Raw genomic sequence first — 20937 nt, 5'->3', positions numbered from 1 at the left:
ATTACATAGTTGGAAGTGAGTCATGTCACACTGCTGGTGTGTATGCGTGTGTGTATAATACCACTCAATGTCACTAATTAATCCCAACACTAATAAATGTTTACTTTAATCCATTCTATAGCAACAAATTGTCAATGGGAATACATTCCCTTTAAAGAAAAGGAATTAATTTTCTGTAAGATGAAGGCAAATCCTTCATAGGATTGAAACAAAAGGTGCTTGAGCTTGTTTGAAGGAGTACATAATCAGGGAATAACAGGTAAAGGTTACTTCAGTGATAAATGAGAATTAGCTTCTTTTTTCTCACACCTTATTGACAGGACAGTATTAAAACATCCTTTCAAAGTACTTATCCTTGCAAGCTGTTTTTGATGTTGTTTGATATATATATTTTATTTTTTCTTTCCCCTCCCAGTCGGTGTTATCCGCTGTCCAATTTGTGGTCAGGAATGTGCAGAGAGACACATCATAGATAACTTTTTTGTGAAGGATACCACAGAGGTTCCCAGTAGCACGGTAGAGAAATCAAATCAGGTAAGTGCATTAACATGTAATCAAGTTAACACCTTTTGGATGAGTATGCATATCCTTGGCTTCCTGCTGTGTAGCCTTTTCGCTGTTCATATGCAGAAAAAGACTCCCAAGTACTTAGTCATCACATGGGGTAGCTACTCTAGAAAATCAGTTTCAACCAATGAAAATTCATGTGAAGATGATGTTATCTTATTCTGAACTATTTAAAATGTTGATATAAAATTGCATTGTGATAGCAAAAGATAAAGGTAAGGAATAGGTGTTGGAATGGGAATTTCTATACTTTGGACAGGGCACTTGAAGCACTCTTTTTAAGCAGAGACCTGAACAACACTGTCAAGAGATCTCAGTGTAAAACAGAATCCTCTAGTTAACTTTATTTTTCTTATCTCAGCACTGACAAAACATGGCACTTAATAGCTGGAGAGCAGTTACTAAGCAAGAGGCTCAAACTTCTAGTTGGGGAAGACAGTATATTGTAGGAGTTTCTTGTTTGTTTTTTTTTCTGTAGGCTGCCTCTTCTTCCTTTTGCAATCAAGTAATAGCCACTTCATAAACCAAAACCTGCTTATCTGGAAGAATAGAAATACTGGAGTTTTTTCCTTATGATGGTTTTTCAGGAGGAAAGTACTAGTGTGGAAACAGTACCAGATGAATAATCACAGCTGCGTAGGACCACAGTTTAGCAGAGTCTGGTATCAGAATATTGCATGTCTTCATTTTTAGCTGGTAAGAGAGTATCTCAGGTATCTCTTTACTAATAAACTTTGTATTAAACTCCAGGAACTTACTGTGAATAATTCAGCCTCTTTATATGTTCCTGCATTCTTCATAATAACAGTACGAAAAGGTTGCTGCCAATGTGGCTTGCATTTGAACTTGTCCGTTAACATTTGAATGGTGGTCTCTTTTTATTTTGAAAATACATTTTTTTTTTTCAGTTTCCTCTTTTAGGGACCTGTGTCATTGGCTTTTGATCCATTTGTTTTGGGGCAGCTTCTTAGAGGTCTTTTATTGTGTAGTCTGCTTGTTTCAAAGCTTAGCTGAAATTTGTGTTTACATATATGAATGGATATGTCTCTCCAGAACAGATTAAGGTACCCACTCAGGTTTGTGATATCAGCTCAATGACTATTAAAGACATATGTTGTCATCATCTCTGGGAAGGGGGAATTAAGTTATGTCTTAAAAACCACTAAACCATGTTTAGCTTATAAGGGATTTTGCAACTGGATTTCTGAGAAATTATAGACCTTACCAGAAACCGAAATTTAGTTGGGAGTCTCTGGAAGTATAAGCAGTGTTCTCTTAATGTGGGACAGTTTGAAGTTTGGGGTTTTTGTGTTTGTGTGGGTTGTTTTTTTTTTTTTGTTTGTTTGTTTGGTCTTTTTCCCCTTGGTGTTGCAGGGAAACATCTGAGTTTTGGAGATGGTTGTGAGATTTACACAAAGTCTCTCAATACTCTGCTAGTAAGATTAAGTGAATAGTCCCTGTTGCATAGAAAATTTGATCATAAACTTTTTAGTGACTTTAAAATTAGGAAGAGAAACAAGATAACAAGTAACTTTGCTATGTAGAAGCAGTCCAGAATTTCTCTAGGGGCCTGTGCCATAACCTCTGCTTAGATATATGAAAGTCCTCTAAGATACTGCTTTGGTGAGTCATGATAGAAGTAGAATTATTTTTCCTGGGTTTAGTGACAAAGTATTTTTTTTTTTTTTTGCTTCCTCCCACATTTTTTCTGCTTTCTGTGAAAGTGGGGAATTGAGGCCTTTGAGACTTGGGTAAGGAACTGAAAATTCAGGAAGGGACCTTTATATTATTGAGGTTCACCATAATCATGTCAAATTGAGTGTACTTCAATGGGTTATAGGCTATCAAAAGTTGGAATATCCACCAAACTCTGTGATGTCAGGATAAGTCAGGTGCTTCCTTGGAATTGAGGAAGGTGTCTTTTTTGTTTACTACTAGAGTCCTGATCTGCTGGAGAGAGATACAGGGAAATTCCATGTATTTCAGCAGCTGGTTTGGAGTCATCCACTGTTGAGTGGTGTGAGCAAATGTCAGGAACGTTCTTCAAAGCATTTTGTGTTTCCTTAAGTTCCCGTCTCAGACATCCATCTTACTTTCTATTCCATATTTGTTTCTCTCTCTCCCTAAGAAAAACCAGCAGGCTTGCAGTCAGAAAGCACATCGGTTCTTCAGCTAGGTTCCCTGGCTGAACTCGGGCTACATTCTGCAGCAGTTGATGGCAGACCAGCAGACATTGCTGAACCGGCAAAGTAGTACATTCACGTGCTTTTCTGCTGGCTTTCTTTTTTTTTTTTAAATGGAACTATATGTTTTGTTAGATGCCTGAAGTGAGCGTGTATCTTACCTCTTGGAAATGAATGCTATGCAGTTCAGTTTTGTTTGAACAGATTTATTTTGGTATGATAGTGAAGCTTTTTGGACATTCCTTTGTAGTTTGACATTGGACCATAAAAAAAAAAAAAAAAGTTATACCATTCTGTAAAGCTGTCTGTTGTGGAACAGCAAACTTAATAAGTTAAACAGATCAGTGTCCTGTTCAAGGGGGGATATTATGAGGTTTAAGGATGATACATGCATCTAATTGGCCTGTTTTGTTTTGTCTTTGAAGAGTAAAGAAAGAAAAATTGCCAGTAGCAAGATGGGCAACAGATCAGAGGAATTAAAGTGGAAAAGACACTGAGGTTTGCAGGAAATACTGGATCAGAGATCATCCAGATTCTGTCAAGAACTTTGGCTGTTTTATAGAAATTTTCTACTGAGATGGTTAGTTTGGCTTTGATAGTCTGGCAGCTTTTGCAGAATGTTTTAGAAATTAGACTTAGCAGCAAGCCATGGGTTCTGTGCAAGTGATGTTGTGGCTTAGTCCATATCTATGACTAGCCTGTATATGTTTGTTGTCAGGAAGGACTGGTTTTTTTCAGTTCAAGAGAGACTCAAAAAACTCAATGTTTGATTGTTTCAGATGTAAAATGGTAATAATGCTATTATAATTTTTAGCATACTGAATTAAAACTTTACAAGTGAATGACGTATCATGGAGCCTGGCATTGTGGCCTGAGAAGTATAACTGGGACCCATTAAAGTGCCATCCATCTGTCTAAACTCCTGCTTACCTTATCCGAGTCTTATTTTGGCAGTTCAGTATCTTACTTAGCTGTGCTTTCTAGCAATGACTACTGAAAACTTCAGGAGCAAAAAGGTAAGCATAAAGAAAGCATAAAACTCCCTAGTATATGTTCCACAAGGGCTTTCCTAGCTAGCATTAAAGAGAACATTAAAGAATTTGCGCTAGCTATTAGTGTAGGAAGCTTTCCAGAAGAGAAAGAGACTAATGGGAAATGCAGTTGTGGTCTTCCTGTAAGTAATGATTGTAGGTTGTGGGCAGCTAGGACATAAATACTTCAAAAGAGCAGATTCTTTATAATTTTTTTCACATTATGATTTATTGGAAGACTTGCAAAAATTATTGGATGCTAAAGAGAACTTTGCAAATAAAAATTAATTATACTTAATTCATAAGAGTGAGCAGAAAGGAGTTTCAAACCCAAGACATTACTGAAGCAAATGCTGAATTTGAATAAGACTAAAGGGTAGACAAGAGAGGAAAATTTAGGAACTTAACAGAAGAAAATTGTTTAATGTGCATGCAAAGCCATGAAAGTAAAAATGAGAAGTTTGAGATGGATGCAGAACAGAAGATCGTAGTGATAACGTTGATGTTGCTGCAGCATATTGAGCCAGTAGTGCATTTTAGTCTAGGTCCTTATTCTCATAGCTTCTGTGTCCAAAAAAGAACATGCATAAAAATATTTTTGATAGTAAGAACACTTGCTGTATCTTTACCAGCATCTTTACTGACCTGAGAGTATTAAATGTTGTAGTAGGAATGAAGAACAGTTGGACTTTATGTGAGATATTGGGAATGTAGTAACAAAAGGCCTGATACTAGATCTGGATACGAAGACGGCAAGTCTGACTGGCATAATAGAGTGATTAATAAGGACAATTTAGAACAAAAAGTTTCTCTAGTTTAGTATGGTGCCAGAGTAGCCACTATGTATTCTTGCAAAGAACAACTAGTGTGCTGAATAGCTTATGGAGGCTGTAGCTGTGGCCAAAAGGTGTTTGAAAGCCACTGGTTTAGGGATGTGGGTGATGGACTCCAGAAGAGTCACAATATGGTTTTGTTGTGCTTCAAAGAGAGCCAGCTGTTGATGAGATGTTGGGGAAAGGAGGAGATGTTGATCAGGGGTCGTGCGTTTTGAGGTATGAGCATGTGGTTCATATTTACAGTTACATATAGGTGTGAATGTCCCAAAAGACAGGTGCTGGCTTTTATGCTTTTGTATGTGCCAAGAGGTGGATGTACAACTATTAACATTGCTGGTTTTTGGACCAACAGGGGAAGACATTGCATCTAATTTACACTGGTGAAGTTTGGAATGTTAGTTCACTGAATATTCCTCTGGACTAATTTGCTCTCTTCCTTTGAAACTCAAGAAACCTTTGCTTGCTTATTTAATCTTTTTAATACTCTATTTAATTGGAAGAGTGGTTGGTTACTACAGTAGCAGAAAAGACAGTTCTATTACCTCAACTCTTGCATATAAATCTGTTTCTGAGTAAATATACAAGCTTTCACAGCAGAAAAAGTAGTACTTACCTGCAACATGCTGAGTAATCTCAGCTTTCATTAAATTTGAATGAAGGCTGAATGAACAGTTCCCGGGGTTATAAATACTAAAACTAGTAACTGAATTAAATATAATTACATGGGAAACTCAATTAAAAATAAATATCTGTCTAACCAGAATAAAGGCTTACAGGTTAACTAGGGAGAGTTTTCTTTGAAATCGCTGAAGCACTGCCTGTGTGAGTCACAGAAATAAAGACTGAAATAGGTTTTGTAGGAGTACACCAAATATTTGTAGTAATTGTACCTCCATGTACTTTAGCTATATGACTTACTCTAATACCTAGGAGTTCTAGCAAAATCCAAGTTATCTCTGAAAATGCATATTTCAAACAAGAATTAAGTAGAAGCAAATCTAGCTAGTTTCTACCTAGAAGGCATGGCTATTTTGACAGCATGAGTTATGGTGTCTATGAAAAATTTTAGAGATCTATCTCTCTCCTACTTGATGGCTTTGGAAAGTATAAAGATAGAATATGTGTTTTTGGAACTACAAAGGAGAAGTTTCAGTTCACTTGGCAGCACCTGATTATTGGTTATTGAATCACAATCTTAATCTCATTCCAACTCTAGCAGGTCAAACCAGCTGAAAAAGAACCCTAAGTCATATTGAAAAAAGAAAACAGACTAAGATCTTTGAATCTGGGAGGAATGAATTCCAGAAATCCTTTGAAATTACTTATATGCCCTGGCATGTTTTCTGCCTAAGGTGACCTGGAAAGGCTGGTGGTTGTGTGGCACTTTTTATTTTATTGGGTTGATGCCTTTTTCCTTTTAATTTTTTATTTTTTTGTGTGTATGTGTGTGTCTTTGTTTTGCTTCTTTGACTTAAAGAAAGCCTGGAAGACTTTTTTGTTGTTGTGTTTTCCTTTGCTTATTTTGTCTTCACTGTTGTTTTTTTTACACTAGAAAAACAAATACCTCGTCTCTTATTCTCCACTCTAAGTTGTGAAAACACCTCTGGGTATCTGGGAGCGTAGCACAGTCTTACCTCTCTGGCAACAAGACTGATTTTCAAACTTCTTTCTCGTCCTGCAGTATTTCACTGCCCAGTCAGCAGCGCTGATGTAACTAATCTTTGGATTACAGTGATGTAATCAATCCAGTTTTACACCACAGTCTTGCAGACAGTTGCATTGGCACACCTGAGGAGGAGACAGTTTGAAAAGGAGAAGGGAGGGAATTTCTCTCATGATAGTTTCTGCCAGAGAAAATACGACATTGACATAATGCTTCAGTGCTACTTGCTTGCTCTATTTTTTTTTTCAAGAAACTATGCTTAGCAAAAGAATACTTTTTTTTTTCAAAATGAAATGAAGGTTTAAGAGCAAGTAAAAAAAATTCAATTTCCTGATTACAATTCACTTCCTTTAATTGCTTTACTTCCATTTTCTTGACTTTTTATGGTGTCTGGACTTGGATATTTCTCCCCAGTCAACTAGTCTGTATAGGACTAGAATTTTTATTGTTGATAGAAGAGGTGAAAGAAAAAGAAAAGCCAAACAGAAGATAAAAAATATTTAAGAATATTTTTAAGAATAGAACTTTCAGGCCTCCTTTTTGTAAAGAAAAGAAAAAGGGGCACAAGCCCAGCTTCTTCCCCTTTGCAGGTCACTTTTAGTGAAAAGAACTGCTTCAAACTGCATGTGACAAACGAGAGGGGTCAACAACCCTTGTGTTGTAACTTCATTTCTCAGAAGGTACTTGCTTTGAGAGGTAATGTGATCCAGAAGAACAAGCACAGCACTGGGAATCTGGAACTCCTATGTCCAAATTCCAGTTCTGTCAGTAACTTGCTATGTGGCCTAAGGCAAGTTTTGTGCTCATTTTCCTCTTTTTTTGGAAGGGAAAAGTGGGCCATAGTTCTACATATATATTCTCTATCTGCATAGGATGTAAATATTTGCTTCCTCTTTAACTTGATCTGTATTTATCTTGTGTGGGTACCAAAGTTAGATTATTTTTTTTAAATCAAACGGAAAAATAAAATAACATCTAAAATTTTCTCCTTGTTGCTCTTGCTAGCAGAATTCTATAACTATAATCTGTAGGATACAGCAATTTTCAGATATTTTAAGGCTTTTGTTTGCAGCAATGCTAAATGTTGACGATGGATGGTGGTTGCCTAAACAGACATCTATGTAAGGCTGTTCAGTATTTTTACCACCCAAACCCCCTTGAAGGTATGACTACAGAGGCATTGTAAAGGAGGATTTAAAAATGAAAGTAGTGTTTTGAACATGTGAAGTGGTGTTGTTCATCATTCCTAGTTTTCAACCTGTTGTTCAGATTGTGGATCCATAGGAATTTTTTCTTGTGTGTGTATTGACTCTGTGCAGAGAGGTTTTGGTCTGCTGTCACGTTTGTTTTGCTTTATTTATTTTTTTTCTAGATCTCTTGGGTGTAGTCCAAAGAGCCCCAGGAGTTAACAGGCCACAGCTTGAAAATTACTAAACATTGATCGCAAAGTTCCAGGGTAGCTTTACTGATGAGCTTAACTAGAATGTTACCTTTAAGTGGTGATACAGAGGTTCTTGAGAAGAAGCTGTTCAGTACTGTGTGTTCCTCCAGAAACACGGAGCTGGTGAACAGGAGCTAAAATTAAAGCTTCTGTGTGAACTGAGGGAGGCTTCTAAAATCAGAGCAGTGCTGGTAGTTTTCTGTCTTTAGTAAATATTTTACAAAAGCATATTGTAGATAGTAAACATTATATAGCTTCCAAGCATGCAGTGTTGGGCAGAAAGTAACGGTTTGACTTTTATCATGTCAGGTAACAGTTTTAGAGTAACACTGACAAAATGACCACTTTCTTTGAAAAGTCACGTTCAGTTTCTTTTATGCAGTTATTTATAGCCTTCTTGTACCTTAGGCAATTTTCCATTCTCACTTCACTGTTTTCAGAAAACTCTAAATGTGCACTGATGGTATATGAACAATAGCTTGTACGTATATTCCACATTTATTTTAACAGCTACCTTTTCTTCCTCACGTTAGGTCTGCACAAGCTGTGAAGACAATGCAGAAGCTAATGGGTTTTGTGTGGAATGTGTAGAATGGTTATGCAAGACCTGCATCAGAGCTCACCAGAGGGTTAAATTCACGAAGGATCATACTGTGAGACAGAAAGAGGAGGTATCTCCAGGTAACACACTTGATTTATAATTTGAGAAAGAATGTGTGTCTGCATTGGAAAAATGTATTAGACTACCACATTTCTTTTTAAAGTGATAAATTTCAAAAATTGCGTTCCTTAATCATAGTAAATATAAAAGGACAGATTCGTTCTGATATAATCCTTTGGTACATATGAATTAGTGGAACCATGTTATTTTTCTGGGTGGTAACGGGTATGTTTTAATAGTTTCCTGTCTCCCAGTCACTTGTTTCAACTTCATTGCTGAAGGCTGCAAACGTTTGAACAAAATCTGGTGTTTCTTTGGCTGCTGCCCATCTAAGTGGATCTCTTAAGTGATCTAGCTGACAAAAGAGAAAACTTTATTTTAAGCATTAGATGCATTAGAACGTAACTATGGAAAATGGAGACTTTGTCACGGCTGGGGGTATGACAGCTGGTTTTTTGATCAGGAGTGCTGCATAGTGGTAAAAACCCCTACAGACTGATATTTCATAAGATTTCTATGCAAAGTTTTAAACCAATAAATACACATAGATTTTTCTTTCACCTGGAATGATTGCAAATTGCTGTCTAGACTTTAGAGATCAGCTGCAGAAATATACTGCTTTTATGCATTTGGCTCCTCCAGGTTTTTTTTAGAGGTCAAACAGATGTTTTATATTAACTTTTTTGTATACTGTAGGAAAAGGAACACTAATAGGTTATATTTTTTCAGCACTCTGATAATAAAGCATCTCTGTTACTAATGAAGAGTGCCAGAATTCATGTTTTAGCTAAGCATATTTTAAGTTTGAAATATTTTGCCTTAGCAATCAAAGAGAAGTATGTTATGAACTGGGGTGTTTTTTCTTAGTAGGATCTATGATAATTCAGGTTGGAAGGGACCTTGGGAGATCATCTAGTCCAGCCTCCTGCTTAAAGCAGTCAGCTGTGAGGTCAGATCAAGTTGCTCAGGGCTTTAACCATTTGGGCCTTGAGAATCAACAAGGATGGATGTGGTGTGCAGTACAGCCTCTCTGAGAAATCTTGACTATTCTCATGGTAAAAAAGGTTGTACTTTTATTAACTGAGAACTGCTTTTGTTTCAGTTTATGCCCATTGTGTCTTGTCTTTTTAATGATACTGTAGGGCAATTATAAACATAGGATGCTGACAAACGTTCTACCGGTCCTAATAAGTCTCTTGGACTTGCACGATTTATCTTGGAAATATATACGTTATTTTAATAAACTGTTATATATTATTGTAAATGGATGTATTCTAAATTTATTTTCATTCCACCATATCTAGTCCTGTGAGTTTTATATATAATGTGGGCTTTCGTTTCTGTAATCTTTATTGCTCAAAGGGTAGCTTCCAGTATGATACTTTGGAGATATACACTATGTTCTGTATCCCACTTTCAGATGTGGTTAATCAAAAATGAGTACTGAGTGTACTTTCAAGAGAGGACAATAGTAGTAGGTAGAAGTGTCTGACTGTTAGGCTGAACATGACTTGATAGTAGGGATGCTCTCTGCACATTCAGGCCTCTGTGGAGTCTGCTGGTCAGTTTCAAAGAATTTTGACTGAAGGATACAGTTCTGAAAAGAACTTCTTGCAGGTTTCATGAAAATAAGTAAATTAATGGGTATGGAAAAGAGAACTTGCTGATCTGCAGTGAAGGATGGGCTGCAGTGTGAAGCTGGTTTTCATTACAGACTAATGTAATACTCATGAACTCACTGCCCAGTCTAACTTAGAAGAAATTAGGCTTTGTTGGTGAAATTGTTTAAAGAACAGATTTCACTTTTATCATCTGGTGGTGTTTCCTATGCTCTTCTGTGTTTGCTCACTAGAAACTGAAGTGAGACCTCTCACCCTGAAGGGACATTAGTAAAGTTCTGGTTAGTATAGTCTGTATGTTTTACAGTTTTGAGTGCCTGTGGCTTGACATCCTCAAACCCCCTTTCACCCATTTGACTGAGAAAGACAGAGCAATGAATTAAGTCAGCAATATCCTCATTTCCATTTAAGAAAGGAACTTGCTGATTGTGCAGCATCTTTTGCAACTGCAACAGTACTGACTCTCCTTTTGTAAATAGTTTTGTGGGGCTGTAATAAGTTATGGTAAAATAGGCTCTAGACATTTTCCCTGAGAGAGGGTGTTAGCTCCATGCTTGATCAAGTGAGACAGTGCAGTTTTTGCTTGGAACTGTTACATTTTTTATTAGTGGCCTAGCAGCATCTAGGTGAGGAGAAACAGGAGAATGCAGATCTTTAATAATTTCAGGGGACTGAGATGACATCTTTCTTTATTCAACAGAGGCAGTTGGTGTGACCAGTCAGCGACCTGTGTTTTGTCCTTACCACAAAAAGGAGCAGCTGAAGTTGTATTGTGAAACCTGTGACAAGTTGACCTGCCGAGACTGTCAGTTACTAGAACACAAAGAGCACAGGTATCAATACAAAGTGTATGCTTTATGCAACTCACTTACAGGAAGACAGCTTGAAGCTGATTGTAGCTCTAGCTGTATAGAATACAGTCAGGTGAAGAGAGTGCAAAATAAAATTTCTTGCTCAGAAATTAAGCCCACAGAAAAACAGAATTGTATCCAAAAAAGGTATGGCTGATGAGTATGTGGTAGTTCAGAGTAAAACCTAAGTCTTCCACTTGTTAGTCTGGTGGCTTAGGCACAAGACCTTTCTTTACTGTCACGTTGTTTGGATAGAATTTGTTGCTGTGCAGCTCTTCAGAGAGTCCTTAGAAAGCACAGGGGCTGTGTTATGCAACGGTACACTTATGTGTAAATTCTCCGTTTGTCCTTCAACAAGATGATTACGTAACAGAACATTAACAAACAATTTCAGAACAGAGCAAATGGGCATTTTTTCTGTGAAGAGCCCTTTAAAAGGAACAGTAGACCTAAATTTGGCTGTACTATACTTTGACAACACTATTTACAACACTCAAATCTTTGAGTTGCTGTTCTTTGATCATCTCTTACTGGCCACAGAAGTTGAAAAGCAGGATTATATACAACTTCTGAGTACAAGACAATAATCTTGCTGGTTAATGCATATGGTAGGGGGCTGGGACAGAGGTACTCAAGTTAAATATTAATATGCTCACTATACCTGATGCAACCACCCAAAGAACTTGCTTGCCTGACCAGGTCAACATCAACAGGCAGAGAAGTGTTAGCCAGGTGCTCCTTGGAACAGGCTAAACCTTGCTCTGGCAGAATTGCAGTCTTCCTCTTCAATTCTCCTTTTCGTAGGATTTATAACCATTTTAGAATGTGCCACCTCTTTTTTTTTCTCAAATTGATGATGATTTCAGTTCCTTGATTTAAAATGTTGCTGACTTCTACTGACTCAGCAATATCGCTTCTTCTATTTCTACATCCTTATCTTGCACAAATAGCTTACATGCACTTTCACTTACAAAGTGATGACTACAGCACAACATTAATTTTTCTTTTGCTAAATGCGGGCTATGGTCATGCGATGTCCCTTCATGTTATGAAAACCATAAATTCTAAAAAAATTTCTAAAATTACTATATACTTTATACTATAAATTCAAATATGTTATAAATAAAATATATTGGCACTTGCTGACACATGCTTCCATGATGACAGTTAAATTTTGGACTTAAGCAGGATCTTTGTTCAATAAAAGAAGGCTTTTGTAAGGCACTCTGCTTTAGCAAGTATATCACACCTTTTGCATGTATAAATACTGGTTTTTACTGCAGATACCAGTTTATAGAAGAAGCTTTTCAGAACCAGAAAGTGATCATCGAGACCCTAATCACCAAATTGATGGAGAAGACTAAGTACATAAAATATACAGGAAAGCAGATCCAAAACAGGTATGTATCAGATTCTGGGGTTGAAACTGACAGAGAGGGCGACTTTGTATACACTGAAATTTCTTGAAATGTTTAGATTAGTGCATTTTGTATCTCCTTTTATACTTCCAGAAGGATAAATTCTAAAATCTGCAGTTTGCTGAAGTGACTGCTGCCTGTTTAATGAACTTGGTTGTGTTAGGTAACTCTTTTGCTCAGCCTGTGGGCTTAATGGGCAGTAATATCTTGGGTGCAAGAAAACAACTTGGGCAATAGAGACTGTAGAAGGCAGTCATATTCTTCCCCACCATCAGCACACTTATTTTCTCAGTGTAGATCCCTCTAAGAAAGCGAAAGGTTATGACTCATGTTTTCATAATGCTTGTGAGACATATTTGAAGATTTATGTAATACTTTTATGCTTGGGGCTTTATTCACTCAGTACTACAAACCTAGGAGAAAAATAAGTCTGTAAAATGTGTGCTGCAGTAGGTCTTTGTAACTGCTCCTTCAGCAGAGTTCAAAGGCAGGAAGGTTCAACACAGTATGGGATGCTGAGTGCAACTTGAACTCTTCCTCTGTCTTTGCTTGTCTTTGAGGGTGGTAGAGACGTAAAAAAAACCAGCAGGCGCCCTTCTCTTCTTTTGCTGCATCTAAGTGGTTATTCTCCCTTGTGTCTTAGCAGTAGTGGGTTTCACAGTATAGATTATGCTTTGCTGTTACACATTTGAGCACTGCTGTTGAAATAGCTAAATTAGAAGATCTTTTTATTGTTTTTTGTTTCTGGAGTGCCATTCTGCTTTAGATGGAAAGTACACTTAAACAGTTTTGATTGCCACAGACCATTCCAGAAAGGTGCCAATTAAAAATCAAGAATTTCAATTACAAAGAGCTTTTAATTTTTTTCAGATGTCAGTAGTTTTACAGACTCATGGCATTAGAATTTGCCACCAGTTAATTAATTTTATAGTAGGTCACTGTTACTTGCTCTTTCTGTTTCTCTCAGTAGTTTTCCTTACTATAAGTGTCTGATGGTATATGTATTAATTGGTGCATATGACCAAGAAATATTGTAGTCTTAGCTGCAGAGTAGAGGGTGGGTTTTTTTATACTGTTGGGAGGGTGAGTTTGTGAGCTAAAAACCATTATTTTCTATACTGTCTACTTACAGAATTCTTGAAGTGAATCAGAATCAAAAGCAGGTGGAACAGGATATTAAAGTTGCCATATTTACACTGATGGTAGAAATAAATAAAAAGGGAAAAGCTCTCCTGCATCAGTTGGAGGTAATTTCATTTCAATCATAAGAGACAAAATATGTCAATCTTAGTATTTTTTTGTGTGGATTCACATTAAAATAAAATCCATTTCTAGCATTAACCACCTGTGCATGTCCTGTCAGAATTCCAAAGTGGAGAGATGTCCCACAAACCATTCCAGCAAGTGGGATTTTAGTGGGGGAGGGTTTGGTTTTGGGGAGTTGTTGTTTTGTTTGTAATAATCATCTGTGTTCCCTGCTTTGTGAATCAGGGCTGTCTCTGAGCCAAGTTTCTTTCTCCATGCTTTTGCAAGTCATAATTCTGTGTGTCATGTATGAAAAGTGTTTCCATCAGAATTTTTCATAAATTCAGTAATCCAATAGCAAATCAAAGGAGAGAATTGTCTGGAATGGATAACTGGAAAAATATTACCTCCAATTGTGTTTTAAAAAGTGTATGTGTGTATAGAGAGGGGCATATTTATGTATATGAAAATGTGTCATAAGAGAAAATAGGAATCTGCACAGAAAGTCCTGACGTCTTGAATAAATGTATACTGACGTTTCTGTTTGATAGCTGCAGTCAGGGGGCAAGAGTGCTTTTTAGAAGAGCTAAGTGAAACCTCTTGATCATTGTGAATTACAGATATGGAAGCTATGTCTGTTAACTGTAAATTGAACACTTTGACTGGAACTGCTTTTCTACTTGCAGACTCTGGCAAAAGAGCATCGGATGAAACTTCTGCAGCAGCAACAGGAAGTGGCAGGTCTCTCTAAACAACTGGAACATGTCATGAATTTTTCCAAATGGGCAGTTTCCAGTGGGAGCAGCACCGCACTACTGTACAGCAAACGCTTGGTAAGGTTAGGAAGGTAGCTCTCCATTTACTTAAAGACTACAGTTAAGGCAGATACACATGCACATGCTTGTCAGTAATAGTAGGGAATTAGACTTTTTAATGACTTTCTACTAACTGTAATATTTGTATATAATTTTTCATGGTTTTCTCTTAAACATAAATACAGAATGTTTCTAATAGTTCAGCTTTCTGGTCATGATTCATACAGCTCTATGTTCATGACCATAGAATTGCTGTAGATCTGCAGAAGTAGCAACAACTTTTGTCTGAAGTGAAAACCATGAAGCTGTGAAACACTAGGAGAAATGTTGTGTGTCTTACGTCATCACTGAGGTTCTTTTCAGTACTTGTTACAGCTGCTGAGTTCAGAGAAGGATGGTATTTATATATTGTAAAATCTGATATCCAGCACATTAATGTAAAAAATAATGTATTGCTTTGTTCTGTCATGCTTCTTTCCCACTAACAGTCTTCAAAAACTGATAAAAATTAAGTTGAGGCTTTTGATTTTTCATGCAAACAGTTATGACGCTAAATGTTTCGATGCTATAATGACCCTTAAGATCTCAGTGCATGTGCTCTCACTAAGCTGACTGCTCATGATGAACAGAAATCCTAAAAGACTTAAGATAAAAAACAAACAAAAAGCTGACCATGATTTGCCCAGAGATTACTAGGTTGTACAAACCTGATGACGGAAATCTGTGGCAATATTGAGGAAAGACGCTAGATCATTTTTTCCAGTTCCTATAACTGGATCACAAAGCTTTTTCTTTATTTTCTCATTGATTAGTTGAGAACCCACTGGGGGATGGGTTTGTTGGTTTGGGGGTTTGTTGTTGTGTTTTGGTGGTGGTGTTTCTTTTTTTTAATACTCATTAAAATGCTGTAGGCTAGAGCAGATGCTGGTATATTATTTGGTTTTAGTGGTGGTGTTTCTTTTTTTAATACCCATTAAAATGCTGTAGGCTAGAGCAGATACTGGTATATTACTTGGTTTTATCAACTTCAAGTAGTTAAATTCATTGTCCCGCCTTATGCTGCCTCAGCAATTCAGATTTTTTAATTGAATAGAGAAAAAGGGTATCAAACTGAGTCATGTTGTTTATAATTGCTTAGTGTTGCTGCAAGGACTTCTGCTATGTAAGAAAACAAGTTATATGTTGCAGCATCTTAATTTTCTAAATTATCATCATACAGTTGAAGAAAAAGATCATCTAGCCCATAAAGCCTCAGCAGATGAGAAATATGTTTCAAAAGAACAGCTGAGCTTTAGGCAGCTGATTTTTTGCTGAAAGTAGGTGCTGCCTGGGAGTTGAGTAGCTAACCTGTCTGTGGACATCTGGGAAATCTGTTCCTGAATAGTGATGCATAGAGGAGCATGTGAGACTTTTGCTCCAGCATATTCAACCACTTGAAACTAGGAAGGAGGACTGCTCAGCAGACTTAAATGCAGACTTACAGCCAGGAGGCTGTGTCAACTTCAGGGAAATAGCACACTAAACTGTTTGCAGAAAGACATCAGTTTCCCAGCCTCGTCTTCTAGCACAAACATAACACCAGTAGCTACCACTATTACTGATAGTCTAGTCATGAATTTATCTACAATATATGTGTGTGCACAATAGGAGAAATATATGGAACGAACTATGACAAGAGCTGTGTGCAACTGGTATTGGTGACAGGACAAGTGACTAGAATTTCTGTAGTGTAGTATATATGATTCCGGTAGTGTATGCAGAAATCCCAGGAAATCTATATTCAAAATATTAGTGCACTTAAAATTTTCCATGTCCATTAAAAAAAACTTAAGTCTAAATGTTTTTTGTATCTGATCTAAAACTGACCTGCCTAAAATTGAAAGAAGAAATGCATAAACTGGAAGCTCTTACAAAACTGGTGTAAAAGATAACTAGTGTCATTTTAAAGGGGTAAGATGATTTTGCCAAGTATGTCTCTTGACCTTTTCCTGGAAGTAATCTGTTATTCAAGAAGAAAAGTGTTGCAGTCTTATAAATTTTTTCTCTATCTGCTCTGTGTTATTCTAAAATTAGTGCCTGTGTTAGATTTTTCTTATGAAACAACTGCAAGAAAATATTTTCTTTCTAGGAACTAGATAAATACTGAGCATTTGGTAGAACATTTTGCTTGTGTGATGTAATCGTAGTCCAGTGCTTTGGAACCAAGAAGTTGTAAGAGTCTGAAAATATCTTTGAATCTGAGAGTTTTCAAAGACAAAGTTTATAAAATCTATTCTTTGACTCTCAAAGAAAACTTAGATTTAATAAAAGGGAAAATTTCCTGTGATGATACTTGTTCCCAAAAGGATGAGATACTTTTATTTGAAAGAAAAATGAATGAACTAACATAGGTTTGGGGGGATACAGCAATGGTTATGTGAATCAGTAAGAAGAAACTTCACTTGCAAGTTGTTCAAGTCGTTCAATGTAATGACCAAATTTGTAGAAGGATATGTATTTCTACAGTAGAGGAGAAAAAATGATTTTTTTTTTGGCAGTAGTTGATTGCATTTTAAAGCTATTTTAGGAATAAGGGAAAGATGTTAAGAATACCTTTTTTATTTGTACCTTGGACAAATGTCTCTATCTTGCACCTCAGTTCTCTGGGGGCTCATTCAGAGCTTTCTGTTGTTTTCTAGGGGGTGGGTGGAGTGTCTGCTTTTTTGTTGTTGTTATGGTTTTGTGTTGTGGGTTTTTTTTTCCAAGACCTCTTATGCTGTTTTGGTACGTGGCTCCAGCCCCAGAGGAAAAAAAAAATCTATGTTTGTTCCTGTTCTAGATTACATATCGACTACGGTATCTTCTCCGAGCAAGGTGTGATGCTTCACCAGTGACTAACAATACCATCCAGTTTCACTGTGATCCTAGCTTCTGGGCTCAAAATATTTTCAATCTAGGTATGATAAAACTTTATTAGCCCTTTGGCATCCTTATCCTATTTGGGAAGCAGCTTTCTTTTTGTGACAATAAGTAGCCTTCACACTATTCATTTCTTGGTTTACTTTGTTAGATTTATTTCCTTACCTGCAGAAGACATTTGAAGAGTGTTGTATGGGAAAAAGTATTACTTATGAATACTTATGATAAAGTATTAACAAACTTACCTTGCTTGAATGGCATATGTGATGGTCAAAATAGCAGCTTTCAGTTTCCTGGGCAATACACATGTCCTCTGCCTTCTGAAACAAGGAACATAATCTATAACTCTACTTCACATCTTAAGAAAGGATTCCAGAAGTCAGTCTCATTCTGCATCTTCCAGCTCTTTCTTCTACTTCAGTCTCATCTTCCCGAGCTGAAACCCATAGCAGCAGCAGCAGCATATGTTCAAGAGCCCCGATTTGCTCCCTTATGCTGAATAATAAGCCTTGGAGGACTGAGATGAAAGGAAAGAGAGAATGATGAAGAAGAATAGGGAAGAGAACACTACTTTTTGACAGTTTCCTGGCTTTTAGATTGCCTTTCCTGAAGTTGTGGGGTGGAATTCAGGAGAAAGCATGTTTTTAGCAGAGTTGCAAATGTACTTCATCTTCATTATCCTAAGAGGTTTTGATCTAGTCTCCAAACTGGTCTTCACATTTATCTTAACAGCTGTAAGTTGCTAGGGTTTTATGATACTGATGAATCCCAGAACCTGGAAACTTTTCAGGTAGCCTGCTTGTGTGATTGCCTGAAAGCCTGAGTTTAATGGAGATAAGCATCCTAGGAACTCATCAGCTTAAGAGCAGGAATTAAAGCTTTGGGGTCTTTTTGAGGATTTTTACTGCTGTCATGCTTCCTTTCATTCTCCACTGTTACTTTGATTTGAGTTTTTCTGTCATCTGTAGAATGCTTTGCAGGATACCTGTGGGACGACTACTGCCTTTCATCAGAAAGTGCAGTGAGCTCTACAAATGTACAGAGAGGTGCAAATGCACATTTCTCTACAAAGGCAGTGAAAGAAAGCGTTATGGCAGTGCTTTAAGGCCAGCAAGCACCTTTCCCCATACACCAGGACATTACATGGTTAGCAAGGAAATTCTCCAAGTTCCTGCTTTGTAAATAATTTTCTTTGGGAAAGGAATCTAAAGTGAATTTCTTGTTCCCAGACATTAACTGTCAGGCTGTGCGGTGATAACTGTGAACTGCTGATGAACTGAGACCACGCTTGTCAAGAGAGGTCTTTTTCTTGTGTTTGGTTTTGGGGCTCTTTTTTGTTTATTTAATGAGCTGCCTAAATGTGTTCCCTTAAATTCTGAAAAGTGCTGCAATAAAAATGGCACCTATATCAATCAGCATAGGAGTGCTTGTAATTAAGTGATGGATAAAACCAGAATACATTTATCTGTCTGGTTTCAGAAATCACAGCCTTTATGCTGTTACATTTGTGATCAGACATGTTCAGTTTCTGTAGATGAACCAGACTGAAGAACCACTAAAGTCTGAGTAAAGAAACAGATTACTTTGGGAATGGCTTGAATTCTAGTTAGGCTGCCTGTTGTTGACAATATGATTAACATCTCTATACTAATAGGATAATTGTCTTATGGATTTCAGAATGTATTTAAGAAAAATCACAACATTTCAACTGTTTTAATTCCACAAATTCTATGATAGCCCACAGTTTTCTAGAATAATGGAAGGGAATCATTCTCTGTAGTACCTTTGGGTAAGTAGCTATACCACAGATGTTAAATCTGGAAATATTTTTGCAATTGTAATTAGACTTGGAGAGAACAGAATAGAAGTGCTGTATGGGTTTGATAGTTGAGTGTAGTACAGTCAATACCGTTCTTTTTCAAAGTAACTCCTTTTCTAGAGAAAGAAAATAAAACAGATCCATCTTGACTGTAGTGAAATAAAAAATACAACTGTGTAGGGGAAACAGTATTATTCATTTGCATTTTTCTTTGCTCACTTTATGGGAAACATTGACTAGACCTGTTACAGGATTAATGAAAGGTATTAGGCAATAGGTTGGTAGGTATTTTCCATTTTGTTTAGCATATTTAATATTTTTGTTAATGACTGATGTGGTAGAACCTTAATTAAAGTGTATGCAACACCAAAATTACCAAGTGTCAATATGAAAACAGTATTGTTGATGTTAGCTTTCTGCCCTGCTCTGCACTACAGTAAATTGGCTGGCCTAGACTCCCTCTGTGCCTGTGTCTAGATAGGGACTAGAGTCATGCTACTTGTATAGCTTCTCAGCTCTTAAGATGAAAAAGAGGACTATAAAATGCAAGAAGTTTTCTTGTTCAGATAATCTACCCCAAAATGAGCCAGGCTAAACTGCACAGGATCCACAGAAACTGATGAATATGAGAAGTGGCATAGGGTGATTTCAAGTTCTGCTGTAATAGGGATTGTCAAATTGTCATGTGGCGTTGCCCACCTTGTGAAATGAACTCTCCTGGGAAGCAGCCTTAAATGTCTGGGAGAGAAGAGAGTATGAGGTGTCTATCTCCCACTGTATTGAAAAGCTGTTGTGCAACCTTTTACAGAACACTGGAATTTTTGTAACTCTTGGTCTTGGACCACAACTTTCCCTACTTCACTCCATTTTAAATAAAGAAAGCGTCTTTGTCTGTTCCTGTACAAACAATATGCTATTCCACTGAATCAAATCAACTCTCTTCTAGTTGGAATTCATGTTTCTTGGATGAGGTAGCCTGAATTTTACCTGAGTTTCATGTAATCACACTATATATCTCTTCAGATAAAATCTCTCACCCAGCATTAATCTCTAAAAATTAACTGTCTAGTCAAATTTCCTTCTAAGTCAGTGGAGAGAGAGAAAGCATCTCCTGGAGGTGCCCATCACATCCTAGAATTGGTGGGGTGTGACAACTGAGAGTATCATTTCAGTATTCCACGATGTTGACTCAGAGGCCAGAAGGAATCACAGTACCTTTAAGTTTTATGATACAGTTAAAACTTTTTATCAAATGATTGGCTCAGGATACTCTGTCCCATTGAAACTTTGTTCCCGTGCTCTTCTGGAAGCTGTAGAGAAGGCTACAGCACAAGACAGTTTGCTATAAAATGCAACCGTTTTCTTTCAGGCGAACAAAATAAATGGAGTCTCTATCTCCCATTTATCCATTCTTTACATTACAGTAATGAATGATGACTACATGATATAAAAGGAACTAACTGTGAAAAATAGCATTTCTGTTAACTGCTGTATTCTGGTATTGATTTTGTTTAAACTAGGTTCTTTAGTAATTGAAGATAAAGAAACCCCACCACATATGCCCAAGAGCCCTGTGATGGAAACAAACTTACAGCCACCAGGCAGTTTACCTTCAAACCAGCTGTCGAAGTTCCCAACGCAGATAAGCTTAGCTCAGCTCCGACTCCAGCATATGCAGCAACAGGTTATGGCTCAGAGGCAACAAGCTCAACGCAGAGCAGGTCCAGTAAGTTTACCAAATCCAAGAATGCCAGGAGCCATGCAGCAGCCTCCTGCTTCTCATCAGGTAGGTTATGACTATTTCCAGAGAAGACTCTTTTTTCCATGGCATTGAAGGAAAAAGTAAAGAAAGATAAGAACAAAAGAAGAAGTTAAATCTAGATCCATAAC

General features: G+C 37.1%; 1 protein-coding gene across 1 annotated transcript in view; it reads left to right on the top strand.

Annotated features, from left to right (window-relative positions):
- The window catches only part of TRIM24 (tripartite motif containing 24), a 64807-nt gene that overhangs the window by 23816 nt on the left and 20054 nt on the right, over positions 1 to 20937 (top strand). Inside the window, exons 2-9 of the mRNA XM_056339738.1 lie at positions 416 to 534; positions 8255 to 8402; positions 10702 to 10834; positions 12136 to 12252; positions 13403 to 13517; positions 14202 to 14348; positions 17149 to 17266; positions 20568 to 20833. Of these exons, the coding sequence (XP_056195713.1) occupies positions 416 to 534; positions 8255 to 8402; positions 10702 to 10834; positions 12136 to 12252; positions 13403 to 13517; positions 14202 to 14348; positions 17149 to 17266; positions 20568 to 20833 (1163 nt within the window). The remainder of the gene's footprint in view (positions 1 to 415; positions 535 to 8254; positions 8403 to 10701; positions 10835 to 12135; positions 12253 to 13402; positions 13518 to 14201; positions 14349 to 17148; positions 17267 to 20567; positions 20834 to 20937) is intronic.

This window comes from Falco biarmicus, chromosome 5 (assembly GCF_023638135.1).
Source record: "Falco biarmicus isolate bFalBia1 chromosome 5, bFalBia1.pri, whole genome shotgun sequence".
In the NCBI taxonomy this organism is placed as follows: Eukaryota; Metazoa; Chordata; class Aves; order Falconiformes; family Falconidae; genus Falco; species Falco biarmicus.
This window is presented reverse-complemented; position numbering and strand designations above follow the sequence as displayed.